General features: G+C 38.5%; 1 protein-coding gene and 1 pseudogene across 1 annotated transcript; both read right to left on the reverse strand.

Moving 5' to 3' along the window:
- Positions 1 to 480: 480 nt before the first annotated feature.
- On the reverse strand, positions 481 to 5,169 carry LOC110730992 (annotated as a pseudogene).
- A 901-nt stretch (positions 5,170 to 6,070) lies between these two features.
- LOC110731001 lies at positions 6,071 to 14,990 on the reverse strand. The gene is made up of 3 exons (XM_021910858.1): positions 14,146 to 14,990; positions 6,953 to 7,268; positions 6,071 to 6,624 (listed from the first exon to the last, which is right to left on the reverse strand). The coding sequence occupies exons 1-3, from the start codon at positions 14,718 to 14,720 to the stop codon at positions 6,373 to 6,375; spliced, it is 1,143 nt and encodes a 380-aa protein (XP_021766550.1). The 5' UTR covers positions 14,721 to 14,990; the 3' UTR covers positions 6,071 to 6,372.
- Positions 14,991 to 15,600: the final 610 nt, after the last annotated feature.

Here is a 15,600-nt window from a genome sequence, read left to right on the forward strand (position 1 = left end):
AAAACATCTCTAAATTTAAATAATTCTATCATAATAATGAATGAATTATATGCCATCAAACAGCAGAAAAGCTTCTCATTTCTTCAAACAAGTGAATAACCAGATTAAAAGTATAAATAAAACCACAACAAATTCAAAAAACAATCCAATTTCATAATTCAGAAGTCACATAAATTTAAATTAGCAAGATAATAGAAATTACAGAAAATACCAGGTCGCCCTCGATGATGTACTTGGAGACTTCACCTCTGACCTTTCAAGAATGGAGGGAATACAATATATTAAATGCTAGTACAAGTTTGTTGTACATAATCCATTGACATAAGATGCAAAATAATGACGATCAAACAAATGATACCATTTTCGTGATACAGAGGCACAAGAAAGCAAATTTTGGCAAAAGATACATACAGGTGCACAGCTGCATAATCTGATCATTTGAAGAGCAATCGACAAAGTGGTTTCAGGCCTTTACGCATAGCAAAAAAATCTCGTTTGATTAACGAGATGATCTATCATTCTGGTATAAAATTTCCATCAATGGTAACTATAATATTTCACTATATTTTGACACTTGGTACAATCTAGAATCTATTTGTATGAAACATAATTTCCTAGGTCAAAAGTCACTATTCTGCAAAAACATTGGAGCTTAATTCAAACATGTAAATCGATTTTCATGATTCTTCCTCACGAGCTTCTGCAGCAGCTATCTCAGAGTCTAATTTGTTTATAAAATTCTTGCTCACGTGTTTTGCTACTGAGATCATATCAAGGACTATACTTGGATCTACACCTGCACCCTCGCGCTTGGAAAGACCACATATAACGCCCTTCCTGTTGATAGAGACAGACATCGCGGAACTCATTTGAGATTCCTCCTCTTCTGTTGCATCTACTATGTAATGTTTTCCTACCTGCATAATGCACAGAGTTCCCCACTTATGGGATTAAGGCTTTGATTGATAGATTGATAATGCACAGAGTTGTCACAAATAGAGCATAAAACTCTATTCAATTTTGAAGAAGATAGGTATTTGTGTCTTGTGCATAATGGTTAATTAGCTGATAATATAAAGCAAGACAAATAAAACCATTTATGCTTTATAAAAGAAAGTCACGATGAATGGTGCAGAACCTTGGTCAATGTAACAATCACAGGTACTGCAGAAGTGTCAACTGTAAAAATTCTTCATCGCTAACATCAACTTCAGGTTGATCACCAGCAGATGTCGAATCAGCAACAATGACATTAACTTTTGGAATGCCGGTATCACTTAAAGTGGCCAGTACAAGAAAGTGGGATCAGCAAACATCATCAATACCATCAAGTATAAAATCAAGTGCTTCTAGAAGAATGTCAGCATCAATGTCACAAATATTGAAATATAGCAGCAGCACAAATGTCCACGGAAATTGTAATAACATTCTGAACAAATTCCACTTCCTTATATTCAAAATTATGATTCTTAATTTTCAAAACCCTGCACCTCTGTTTACAGAAGTTAAGATGCTAAGTTTCTGGTAACCCAAAGGACATATAGCTCCATTAATAGGGTTGGCTTGAGCTAAGCACCTCATGTAAGTACAGCATATCTAAACAAAGTTGAAAGTTGTAAAGGAGTAACAGGACAACTACAGAATGGGGAATTGGGAACAGAAGAGTAAATTCTCTTCACCTTAATGTGGAGAGGAAGATCTACTTCCTCAACTTTCCTGTATTATTTGATTTTAAACAATAAACAAGCTCTTAAAGTTTTGACTGACAGATCTCAGAGGGCAGGTAATTTAATAACTAGCCAAGCTGATTTCATGAACATGTTAGGAAAAAGGTTGGCAGCGGCACAAAAAAATTAAGTAATACCTTGATTGCAGCACCTAAGGTATCCAGCATATTCCCATCTGAACTAACCACAAGGCCATCAATATAAAGATCCCAACAAACCTTCCCTTCCACAATAGATAGGGATGAAAGGTCAATTCCAGCTCCTAAAACAAAGTGGATCATACATTATCCACAACTCTTTCACCTTGATAAAACACGTGAATATTAAGTTAATGCATGTTTATACAAAAGTCCCTACCTGCTCCACTTTTACCACCCAAGAGGCAACGCTGAAGATCAGCAGCAAGTTCTGTTGATTATGCTTCACCCCCTTTGCCCTGTGACATGAGACATTTAAAGTAATACCTGGTCAATAACAATAAACAACCACATGTATATTTACTTTGTCCTAGTATACAGGGCAACAAAATTATCAAAAGATGGAGTTCATACAGAATACAACTTAAGTAAGAAAGCACATAAATACATTACATAAATGTCAGGAGCTAATGAATATTTGACTACAAAAAGCTATTTGGATCTATAGCCTTTATTCTTACTCTTTATTTATTTTTTGACCAAAAAATAGCAATTCAAATGATGCCAACCAACATTACAAAACCACAAAACACATTTGAGCTACGACGTTCCCAATCTATACAAAATCATAGGAGGTTGGAATGAAAGACTACTTTCCACATCTAACAGGTCATTAGAATTCAAAAATAAACTCTAGTGAATGAACACTTAATCCGTAGCCTGTCCAAGTCCCTAACAATCAAGGATTAAACATGATTTTGTTACATAATACTTGTGTAATCTTAGTTCATTCTCCATCAATCAATATTAAGCAAGGTAAACGAATTATAACATACCGCCACTAGTACAAGAAAATGACTAGTTTCCCCTGAACATCTCAAAGTCGTATTCCTAATCCTTTATTTATATCCTGACAAAGTGAGTTAATAGGCAATGAATAAATAGATAGAACAATATAAATATAAAGAAAACCTGAAATATAGGTGCAGCTGTAGCACTACAATCAATGTGTATTGAAATCTTTCCTTTATTGGGTTGAGATGAATTGGGTCTCCCTAATTCGGCCTGCACTCAATCAAACACACACATTACAACCAAAACTAACTATAGATGAGAACCTAAATCATTACATTACGAAAGAGGGATCCAAAATAATCTACCTTGACACTAGCAATGACATCGGTTCCCCCAATCCGCACTCTTGCTGAATCATTTGCCTAAAATTAACAACAAAAATCATCTAAATTTCCACTCAAATTGTGATAATAAGAATAGAAGGGAGGAGCAAGACCTGTGGAATGACCCCAGTATCAACGAATATAGGTCGGTAAGATAAGCGTTTGCGACCATCACAACGAAGATTTTGAGCAATACCGCCTCTTATGAAATTCTTTTCTCCAAATGATAGTTCCACCATGTTCAATTTCCTAGTATTAACAAGTAATAATCACACATAAACAATTTTTTTTTTTAATAAACAGTACTCTTTTTAGTAAACATGCTAAATTAAGCTGAATAGTTGAAATGGTTCAATGGTATTAAGGCCTTATTAATCATCAACTACTTAAGAATGGTTCTAAACTCTCAATTTGGCTCGAAATATGCAACACATTAGCAACCAAATTTGACAAAATTACGAATTAAGCTCGGAAAATCACATTAAATTCAGGATTCAGAATACATAGAAAAATTCCAGCAACAAAATGTATCATTTACATCATTATAACCAATACTTCAAGAATCCGAACCCTAAATTGACTATAATGACAATTAAATTACAGAAAATGTGAAAGTAAATTGTAGATATTCGATGATAAATGTTAAGAAATAAAAAATAAACAAGTACCTCAGAAGCCGCTTCAATGGAGGAGGGAATCAGGGAAAGCTCAGAAGGCTCTTCAATGGAGATTTCAGAGTACGCTTCAATGGAGAAGAGAGAAAGAGGGAGCAGCGTAAAAGTGATACTGTAACAGTGTAACTCCGTAAGCTACAAAAGTACAAAGGGCAAGTTTTCCCCTTTTTTTTAAAAAAAAATTATTTATTTTAAGTGTCCAACTTGACTAGCACATTGCAACAAGGTACCTGAATTTTTATGGGAGAATTTTGTAAACAACTACCCGTAAGATAGGATCATTTGTGAACAACTACCCATTTTTTTTTATTTGTTTACAACTACCCGCAAGTTTGAAAACGTTTGGGTAGCACTACCCATTAACGTTTTCCATCCAAAAAACCGTTAGTGGACCTCATATTGTACACGTGTCATTTATTTATTGGATAAAAAAATTTAAAAAAAAATTTAAAAAAAAAACAAATAAAAACACAGCCACCCCAACCACTGTGAAACCCTAATCCCTACCCCCAGCCACCACCAAAAACCGGCCGGCCGGAACCCCCCGACCACCAATCAGCCACCCACACCACCATCTCCAAACCTACCAGCCACTGCCACCCCTTTTCACTGCAGGCGACCCTAACCCAGGACCCATGAACCCTCCCCAACCATCGCCTCTCCTCCCTCTCTATCCTCTGACAACACCAAAACCCACCATCGCACACCATTTTGAACACCGACTCGATTTCGATTATAGGTGGTGGTTTCGATTTCGGGTAAGGAGGGATTCGGTTTCGGGTCTGGGTTTGAGGGAGGGTGTTTCGAATCCGGGTGGCTCGTCAAAGGAGAGAGAGGGCGGTGCGGCGAGTGAGGCTAGTGTGGGTCGTGGGTTGAAGGAGATGGAGGGAGGGTCGTGGGACTGGTAGGGGTGTCGGGTTGGGGTGAAGGGTTGGTGGCCGACCGTTTTCGGAGGTTAAGGAGGGCGACCGGCCGGTTTTTGGTGGTGGCTGGGGGTAAGGGCTAGGGTTTCACGGCGGTTGAGTTTTTTTTTTTAATTTTTTTATCCAATAAATAATTGGCACGTGTACAATGTAGGGCCCACCAACGGTTTTTTGGATGGAAAACGTTAATGGGTAGTGCTACTCAAACTTTTTCAAACTTGCGGGTAGTTGTAAACAAATAAAAAAAATGGGTAGTTGTTCACAAATGACCCTGTGTCATGTTGCGGGTAGTTCTAGACAAAATTCCCTTTTATGGTACAGGCGGGTTCAGACGAAAAAAAAAAAAACGGAAAGAACATAACCTGTTTTGTAAAGAATATACAACTGTTTTTGTAATGAACATATAACTGTTTTGTAGAGAGCATTCAACCTTTTTTTTTATTATTTTTTTTTTTATTTTTTTATATCTAAATAACATCTATAATATGGTTCGGTTTCTTTTTTAATATGGTGCGGTTTGGTTTTGAAAACTTAAAACATATGGTTTGCGGTTTGGTTTCGGTTTTGAGTTTATAAAAACCAAAAACCGAAATTTAGGATTCCTAATTACCTAGAGTCCAATCCCCTTCATATATAAGGCCAAAAAAAAAAGAAAAAAAAGAAAAAAACCGCTTACGCCATCATTAGGACTTGTTATTTGTTAATAGCCTAATGATATCATTTGTTTTTTTTTTTGGAAGACTAATTAAATCAAGTCCAAAAATAGGTTTTGAAAAATTATGCCCAAAAAATGTTACAAATCAAAGCCCAAAACACTAGGCCCAAAAATTGCGGTTTGGTTTTTTTTTTTTTTTAAAAAAAAAAAAAACCGAATTAAATATGGTGTGGTTTGGTTTGGACCTAATAATAATATGGTGCGGTGCGGTTTGAAAAATCTCAAACCGAATTAATATGTTTTGGTTTTAGTTTGAGTTATAAACCACAACGCAAACCGAACTTTCACCCCTAATTTAGGCCGGAAACAATCTAATACTTCCAAAATAAGGCTATTTTGTTTAAACCTTTTTCCTTGTCTAAATATTCATTGATGTTTTCAATAAATCTACCAAGTAGTACGTGTAGTTATTGGTTGTATGTGTAGTTGTTTGTTCCCCTAAGGCAATTATTGTGGGTAAGAGTTTATAATATAAAAAAAAATATCATCTTTTGCCCCAGAATCGATTTGTTGGTAAAGAACTAAAGATTCTTACGGGATAGCAACAACTGTCAAATTTCCAAATACATTCAAATGAATAGATAAAAATCATCCGCTCGATTACGAGAAATCATTAGATCGCCCCTCTAAAAAGGTCGTATATTACAAGAAATTACCTTTTAAGATCTTTAAATTGTGACTTAATATTAATTATAATTATGCTCATTGCAAAACACCTTTTAAAATCAAAAGCTTGGCTTGATTCAATTCATTTTCACACGTCAAATTTTGATTTACTACGATCTAAACTTGTTGTTAGAAGCTTAATAATTTTTTTTTTCAATCTCTAGCTAGCTAGTAACAACAATCATCATATTATCAACATTCCAAAGATTTTAACTTACACTAAATCTAAACGCACACACATGAAATCTAACTAAGTAACTATACATAATTAAAGATCAAGAGGGAGTTAAAAACGAATTCCAAAAGTAAAAAAAAAAAAAAAAAATTCCAAATAAATGGTAAGTATATCTTTCTAATACAAGTATGTTCCTAAAGATGGTATAGACAAAGTGTACAAAATTACTTGGTAAAAAAAGCTTAAGAATAGTATGATCAACAATTGATCAAGCAAGGAAATGGTCTTAATTACTTTTTTGGTATGACCCAAGTTAAGATTTAAGGGTGAACATTTGAGCTCTAATGAGTATGATGCTTCAGTCCCATGCAAGTTTGGATCAAAGATCAATTCCCCTAAAACAGCGTTGAAGTCTCCAGCACTCCATTCCTGTCATCAAATATATTTAAGCAAGTTCTTATCAAATTATAAATCCTAAACGTGATACTTCAATTCGTAAAATAAATTAAATTGCATTATTTCAATTTGATTGTGTATTGGGTTCGCTGTGATACCATAGACTATTGCATTAGTAACTTGCGAACTCATTATTTAGGTATAAAAGAAGTAATTTACGTACTTGAATTATTAGAACATACTACGTATAAGAAGTCATCTATGTTTATTGGAACTTAAACACGTACAAAGCCTTATTATTACGACTACTAATTTACTAAATTAAGAGTATAAGAAGGCTATAAATTAGAGAAAGACGTACCTTTAGTTGTTCTCCAACAGTAACAACAATGGTATCAGGGTCAGTGCTGAAGGACAAAGGCCCTTTATCTGTATGCACATAGAATTCGCCGCGTTCCATAGCCATATGCAGACTCAAAGCATGATCATACGACTCGTGGATGTCCTCGTTTGATACGAGCAGGCTAGGGTGCGTGTCATTGTATCTATATAAGCTTATTATGGATTCCCTCTCTTCGATCACCTTCTCAAAACGCTTATCTGAGAATTTTGACAGTACTTCTGCTAATTCCTCTGAGATTCTGTCAAGTTTGCTCACTACACCTTCCATCTTACGGCTGCAAATTAAACACCAGATGTAACATTAATTTAATTTGGAATTTAAGATGTAACATTAGTTATACATCAATGAAAATAGCGCAAAGATATTGATATCCAAATTTTGAAGATAAGGCCCTCCAAAATCTAATGTATGCATTTATTATTTGTCTTTTGTTATCCCCTTAGTCTCTAAATTAACTAATAAGCCATATATGTTTCGAGGCTACTTTATATGTGTTGATAAGTATATTAGGTGACTCGTACTTCGTAGCTTTGTCCGCCCGATCGGGCGGACATTGCCCGGTCTGACCGGGCGGAAGAAGAAGAGGTGCCTGGCAAATTCGTTGAAGAAGCTGCTCTCGCGCCCGACCGGGCGAGCCTTCGCCCGACCGGGCGAGCCTTCGCCCGATCGGGCAGACCTTGCCCGGTCTGACCGGGCGGTGGGGGTTGGATACGTTGAAGCATTCGTATGGAGTTTTCTTCTCGCGCCCGATCGGGCAGACCTTGCCCGGTCTGACCGGGCGGAGAAGGAAAAATACGGAACGCGGATTTTGCGGTTTTAGGTTATCTTATTTTATTATCTTTTTGCCCAAGTATCTTTTAATTAGGGATTAATATAAAACCTCCCTAATATCAGTATTAGGGTTAAGAGAGACAGAGTGAAAGCCGTTCTTGAGAAATACAAGAATCATCTTTGTAATCTTTGCAGTTTATAGTGAAATCATTCGATCTCGGTGCCCGTGGACGTAGCTATCACATCGATAGTGAACCACGTAAATTCTTGGTGTTGTTCTTATTGTTTGCATTGAATTTCTTTATTGTTTTCTTGTTTGTTTTCGACCTTTGCTTCCGCTGTCGCACAACAATTGGTATCAAGAGCTCAGGTTCAATCCTTGGAGAGTTTCTTGAAGATAACAATGGCAGGAGATTCAACAATAAGAATTGAGAAGTTTACCGGGAAAAATAGTTTCGGGCTATGGCAAATTAAGATGAAGGCTCTGTTAAAACAACAGCAGATATGGCGTCCGTTGGCTCCAAAGAGTACTACTTCGGAGTCAGGAGACGGACCGACTGACTCGCAGTTAGAAGTTATGGAAGAGAAGGCACACTCTACCATATTACTTAGTCTTGATGATCAAATCATCACGGAGGTGGCTGATCAGGAAACGGCGGCTGGATTGTGGCTGAAGCTGGAGTCATTGTATATGACTAAGTCGTTGACCAACAAATTATTACTGAAACAGCGGTTGTTTAGCCTCCGGATGCAGTCAGGTACTTCCTTACGGGAACATCTAGAAAAACTTAACTCTATTTTGCTTGATTTACGTAATTTAGATGTTAAAATTGATGATGAGGATGCTGCGTTGATTTTACTTGTATCTCTACCGTCTAGCTTTGAGAATTTTGTAGAGTCTTTTGTTGTTGGTAAGGATTCTATAACCTTAGAAGAAGTGAAGGCAGCACTTCATACTAGGGAACTCAGAATGAAAGCTACGAGTGATAATGGGGATAATGGTAGTGGGTTGTTTGTTAAGTCCGGAAAGTCTAAAAAGAATAAGGGGTTTAACAAGGGGAACAATGCTGGGTCGGGTGCTGGAAACGGCAAGGATGGATCTAGTAAAACTACTACTAAAACATGTTATTACTGTAAAGAACCGGGTCACTTTAGGAATAATTGTCCGGTGAGGAAAAACAAGTCCCAGGCTGCTGTAGTTGAAGAGAAACCGAATGAGAGCTATAATTCAGAGGAAGATTTAGCATTAGTCAGTTCTGCTAGGTCTGATGATTTATCTGATAACTGGGTTCTAGATTCGGGGTGTTCGTTCCATATGTGTCCACGTCGAGATTGGTTTGATACATATGAACCTCGCAATGGGGGTATGGTTATAGTCGGTAACAATGCTCCATGTAAGGTCACAGGTATTGGTTCCATGAGGTTGAGGACTGTTGATGGGCGGAGGTTAACTTTGACTAATGTACGGCATGTTCCTGCTTTAGGAAAGAATCTGATTTCATTGGGTACCCTGGATGACTTGGGGTACAATGGTGTGTTTTCAGATGGGGAGTTGTGTATTTTCAGAGGTTCTGAGTTGGTACTTAAGGGTATCAAAAGGAACACCCTCTATGTTTTTGAGGGTGTTACACTGCCTAGTTCTGCGGTTTGCGCATCTGTATCTCACCAGGAGATGACTAAGATTTGGCACATGAGGCTTGGTCATATGGGGGAGAAGGGGATGCAGCTATTGTCCAAGAGGGGTCTTCTATCCGGGGTCAAGGTTGCCAACCTTGAATTTTGTGAGCATTGTGTGTTTGGAAAGAAACACAGGTCAAAGTTCAGCAAGGGTGCTCACATTACTGATGCAGTGCTCGATTACATCCATTCAGATTGCTGGGGTCCATCTAGAGTTGAAGGTATGGGAGGTTACCACTATTTTGTGTCATTTGTTGACGACAAGTCCCGATACACATGGCTTAGGTTGCTTAAGTCAAAGGATGAGGCCTTCAAAGTTTTCAAGCAATGGAAAGCTTTGGTGGAAAATCGACAAGGAAGGAAGATCAAGAAGCTACGAACGGACAATGGGCTAGAGTTTTGCAAAGACGAGTTTAATCAGTTCTGTGCAGATGAGGGTATAGGTCGGCATCATACTGTCAGGAAGACACCACAGCAGAACGGTGTAGCAGAACGGGTTAATCAGACACTGCTAGAGAGAGTTCGATGCATGCTCTCTAATGCAGGGCTTGGGAGGAGGTACTGGAGTGAAGCTGTGTTAACAGCTTGTTATGTCATTAATAGGGGTCCTCATTCTGGAATTGATTCCAAAATTCCGTTTGAGATCTGGAGTGGTAAGTTGCCTAATTTTTCGAATTTGAAGATTTTTGGTTGTGTTGCTTATTATCATGTTATTGAGGGTAAGCTGGATCCACGAGCCAAGAAGGGGTGTTTTGTTGGGTACGGGGATGGTGTGAAGGGGTTTAGAATTTTTTCACCTTCGGAGGGTCGGGTCATTCTTAGTAGGGATGTTACTTTCGATGAAAACACCATGTATTCAATTAAAAATGCAGAGATTTCAGATTTGAGAAGGGAAGGAGACAATTTATTACAGACAGATGGGGTACTTGAGGTACATCAGTCTACCATTGCTGATTTACCTCGGGTACAATATATTGATGATGATGCTGATGTTCCAGTGCCGGGTACTCCTGAACCTGAGATTACTCCTACTCATTCTAACTCTGGGGATGAGGTGGAGCAATCTAATCAGGGGTCATCTAGTCAACCTGACACCATTCTTGAGATGCCTAAACGAGTTATCAAGAAGCCTGTTAGATTGATTGAAGAGATGGAGGGAAGAAATTGCTGTGTTGATGCGATGACAGGTTATGCATTGAGTGTAGCTGATGATGTAGAGTCATTTGAACCTGCCACATATAAACAAGCAATTAGTTGTAGTGAGTCTGCGCAATGGCTTGCCGCAATGGGTGAAGAGATGCAGTCTCTTTACAAGAACAGAGTGTGGGAACTGGTAAAGGTACCGGAAGGGAGGAAGCTTGTGGGTTGTAAATGGATTTACAAGAAGAAAGAAGGGTTGTCGGAAACTGAGCAAATACGTTTTAAGGCTAGGCTAGTTGCTAAGGGGTTCAGTCAGGTAGAAGGGGTTGACTTTGTTGAGATATTCTCACCTGTGGTTCGACATACTTCTATCCGTGTGTTATTGTCAATTGTAGCACATTTTGATCTTGAGCTGGAGCAGTTGGATGTTAAAACGGCTTTCCTTCATGGCGATTTGGAGGAGGAGATTCTGATGAAGCAGCCCGAAGGATTCGAAGTTCCTGGAAAGGAACACTATGCCTGCAGATTGCTAAAGTCATTGTATGGACTTAAGCAATCCCCCCGACAGTGGTACAAAAGGTTTGATTCTTTTATGGTTTCACAAGGTTTTGACAGGAATTCATATGATTGCTGTGTGTATCATAGTAAGCTGGATAATGGTTCCATGATTTATCTTTTGTTATATGTTGATGACATGTTGGTTGCCACAAAGAATAAATCTGATATTGCTAGATTAAAGGAGATGCTTAACTCGGAGTTTGACATGAAAGACTTGGGTGCAGCTAGGAAGATTTTGGGTATGGAGATCTACAGGGATCGGGCTAGAGGTAAGCTTTTCTTGACTCAGAAAAGCTACATTGAAAAGATTCTGTCTCGTTTTGGGATGGAAAAATCGAAGCCTATAAGTACGCCAACTACTGTTAGTTGTAAGTTGTCTTTGTCTATGTCACCTCAATCAGAGGAGGAGTTGTCTTATATGTCTAGAGTTCCATATGCAAACGCGGTTGGTTGTTTGATGTATGCTATGGTCTGTACTAGGCCGGATATTGCGCATGCTGTTAGTGTTGTAAGCAGGTTTATGGCTCGACCTGGGAGGGAACACTGGCAAGGGGTGAAAAGGATTTTTCGCTACCTGAGAGGGACAGCTGATATTGGTCTTGTGTACGGGAATGGTAAGGAATGCTTGGTCACTGGGTACAGTGATTCTGATTATGCAGCTGATGTGGATACCAGGAGGTCTGTGACTGGTTATGTGTTCACTTTGGGTGGTTCTGTGGTTAGTTGGAAGTCTACATTGCAGTCATCAGTTACGTTGTCAACTACTGAAGCTGAGTATATGGCTTTAACTTCTGCAGCTAAGGAGTCTATTTGGCTCAAAGGCCTAGTAGGTGAACTGGGTATTGCACAGGATTTTGCTACAGTGTATTGTGATAGTCTAAGTGCGATTTGCTTAGCTAAAGATCAAGTACACCATGATCGGACGAAGCACATTGATGTCAGGTATCATTTCTTGCGTACTGACAAGAGGATTAAGGTGAAGAAGATTGGGACTGCTGACAACCCGGCTGATTTCTTCACTAAGCCTGTTCCGTTTAGCAAGTTTAAACATTGCTTAGACTTGCTAAATATTGATTACTACGTGATGTAGTAGGCCCTGAGGGGCGAAGTTGGGGAGCTCCTGGTGTAGGTGTGTTGGCCTTAAGGTGGAGCTTGCCCGGGGCTTGTGATGCAGGTGGAGCATTATGAGTTGTTATACTTGGAGACGAGTATGTGATGGGTCTTGGTTGAAGACTTATCGGGATGTATGGCTTATGCATGAGTCCTGCATCGGGTTTGGCTTGAGATGTTTTTTCACTATGTCTTGATGGGGTTGTTTGCTGACTACGAGTTCTCGTCAAGGTGGAGATTGTTGATAAGTATATTAGGTGACTCGTACTTCGTAGCTTTGTCCGCCCGATCGGGCGGACATTGCCCGGTCTGACCGGGCGGAAGAAGAAGAGGTGCCTGGCAAATTCGTTGAAGAAGCTGCTCTCGCGCCCGACCGGGCGAGCCTTCGCCCGACCGGGCGAGCCTTCGCCCGATCGGGCAGACCTTGCCCGGTCTGACCGGGCGGTGGGGGTTGGATACGTTGAAGCATTCGTATGGAGTTTTCTTCTCGCGCCCGATCGGGCAGACCTTGCCCGGTCTGACCGGGCGGAGAAGGAAAAATACGGAACGCGGATTTTGCGGTTTTAGGTTATCTTATTTTATTATCTTTTTGCCCAAGTATCTTTTAATTAGGGATTAATATAAAACCTCCCTAATATCAGTATTAGGGTTAAGAGAGACAGAGTGAAAGCCGTTCTTGAGAAATACAAGAATCATCTTTGTAATCTTTGCAGTTTATAGTGAAATCATTCGATCTCGGTGCCCGTGGACGTAGCTATCACATCGATAGTGAACCACGTAAATTCTTGGTGTTGTTCTTATTGTTTGCATTGAATTTCTTTATTGTTTTCTTGTTTGTTTTCGACCTTTGCTTCCGCTGTCGCACAACAATATGAACTTATCAACATGTACTACACAATAAAAACAGGAAATAAACTTCGATACGGAGTAATGTAACAAACAAACTTCACTTATCTTGTTATACTCGGAAGAAAAATCCGCCACTAATATGATTGTATAGTACATTTGTACGTAGTATATTCATAGACAAGTTTATTAGCGGACACTGCATGATCAACTGTCATAGGCTTACTTAGCAACTTAGTCGTGGCTGAGGCATGGTTGGAGAAAGGGTTAGTAATAATAGGCCTAGAAATGTACAAGTTCATGTGTGGATCTTTGTCATTTAATTTACTATTTTGATCGCTTCTTACAAATACAACTCTGAATACCTGATTGTCACCCAAAAAAGCTTATACTACGTATATCAACACCAGTAGAAAAAAGTAATAGGGCTACCCCAAATGGGAAGCGATTATTGAAATCCGCTTCCAAAAACCCACATTAACCCACCCCCCCAAAAAAAAAAAAAAGTTGAAGCATACAAATGGCATAGCTTCTTGTGATATACCCGCCCCTATATCATAAGAAGCTATGCTAGCAAATTAAATCACGCATTAATTAATTGGAATTAAAATTCGAAAGTGTCAATCAAATCCTACAAACAAGTTAGTAGTAATCTTATTAGCTCGACATGACCTCAAACAAGTCAGTCAAAGTGTTAAGAACTTTAAAAAAACCGAAGGTAATATAAGAATAAATCTCTATTGTTGCCACTAGCTTAGTACCATACATGCATGTCCACATCATAGAAGAATATATTAAAGAAAAGTGTAACACACACAACATGAATAATTAATGTGAGTTTAATCCTAGCAAGGTATCAAATTTGGCCACCTCTATCCAAAGTACCAATTTAACCATTTGACTACTACGTTCATTTAAACACGGATTATACATGTCCTGTAAGATCATTATGAAACGGAGTAGTATTTATTTTATAGGAGGAAAAAAAAAAAATTGAATTCAAAATTCTTCCATGTAAAAGATCATATAACATGTGCGCATAATTTTACCTGAAATCGCGGTATCGATCGGACCCCATGACCTCCCGAGCCCAAAGTAACATAGCCTTATCAGAACGAAACCAAACAAACTCCTCTCGATTACCAACCCTGTCAACGAAACTCTTCCTAAACTTAGTCTTCCTCTCATCAAGACTTTTGAAGAACAGCTCGACCTCGGCTTTAACCAACCGAACCTCCTGCCTCTCGATCCCATGCCCAACGATCCGAACCACCCCAAACTCCCTCGCCGACCGAACCAGCCTCTCGATAGAGTTCCCAACCCTCGAGACTAATAGCCTGTAGTCTATCTGAGCCGGGATTCGAACCTGGGTCGTGTGAGACAAGTTGTAAGGATCAGGTAGACGTAAGTACGGTATTTGTAGGTTGTTTGTAAAGTAATCAGTTAGCTTACGATCATCTATTGCTGCTGATCGAGACCCTTTTGCATTCGGTATCGGAGATGGTGGCATTGCGAAGGATTTCATCTTTTTCGACGACGATGATAACGTCAACGATGATCGTCTCTCGCGGGGTGTTGAAGGGGTCATGTAATGGTGTTGTTGGTTATTATTGTGTGATGACATTTTTGGTGGAAGAGAGAGAGAAAGAACAGAGGGTTTGGAGGTGGTCTTACGGTGTATTCTGTTATTTTACAACACTATAATAGAGAAGACGTTGAGGAAACAAAGTGGGTTGGCACGTCTAATCTCAATATTAATTTCTATTTAGTGTCTTAAACTATTTTGTTTCTTCAATGTTTTTTTTTTTAAAAAAAATAAAATAAATTATTATAATTTTTTCATGATTGTGAGTTGTGACAATATAAAAAAGGGCATTGTGTCTCATTTCATGTAACATTTAATATTATTGATTCACATTATTCTATTAACTATTCATTTTCTTAATTTAATTTTTAATATATAGAAAATTAAATAGAATTTACATAATATATGGCCACATCGTGTGGCCAACCATCATGGTTACTTCATTGGTGTTATAGGGGTTACGAGGTTTGTTTTACATGGGTTACTTCATTAGTGTGATAAGGTTATTCAATTAGTGTTATAGAGGTTACTTGGTCAGTATCACGAGGGTGATTACTTCGTCAATGTTATTGGAATTACTTTGTTCTTTTACAAGCGGCCACATGGTGTGGCCAGCCGCACACAAAATGCATTGTTTATATTTTAGATCTTATCTTTCTCTCTCTCAGCTATAAAAAGACAATATGAACATGACATGTACGTGGCCTAAGAGAGACATTAGATAATGAAGGGTTCAAAGCATATTAAAGGAAGAAAACCAACCATAAAGCATACCCTAATACACGTGTCTATCATGTATAGGGCAACCGACCTTCCTAGATTATAAAACTAATTAGGAGCATGATCTCCAACATCCCAATAAATACCCTATAATTTTTTTTTTGATTCAATGATGGGAAAAAAGAATTCACAATTACCA

The sequence above is a fragment of the Chenopodium quinoa genome, unplaced genomic scaffold (assembly GCF_001683475.1).
Source record: "Chenopodium quinoa cultivar QQ74 unplaced genomic scaffold, ASM168347v1, whole genome shotgun sequence".
Taxonomy (NCBI): Eukaryota; Viridiplantae; Streptophyta; class Magnoliopsida; order Caryophyllales; family Amaranthaceae; genus Chenopodium; species Chenopodium quinoa.

Coding starts and splice junctions, on each gene's coding strand:
- LOC110731001 (XM_021910858.1), bottom strand. CDS start 14,720: ATGTCATCACACAATAATAACCAACAACACCATTACATGACCCCTTCA. Junction 7,269..14,145: donor GATCGATACCGCGATTTCAG/GTAAAATTATGC, acceptor TTTAATTTGCAG/CCGTAAGATGGAAGGTGTAG. Junction 6,625..6,952: donor CTGTTGGAGAACAACTAAAG/GTACGTCTTTCT, acceptor ATTTGATGACAG/GAATGGAGTGCTGGAGACTT.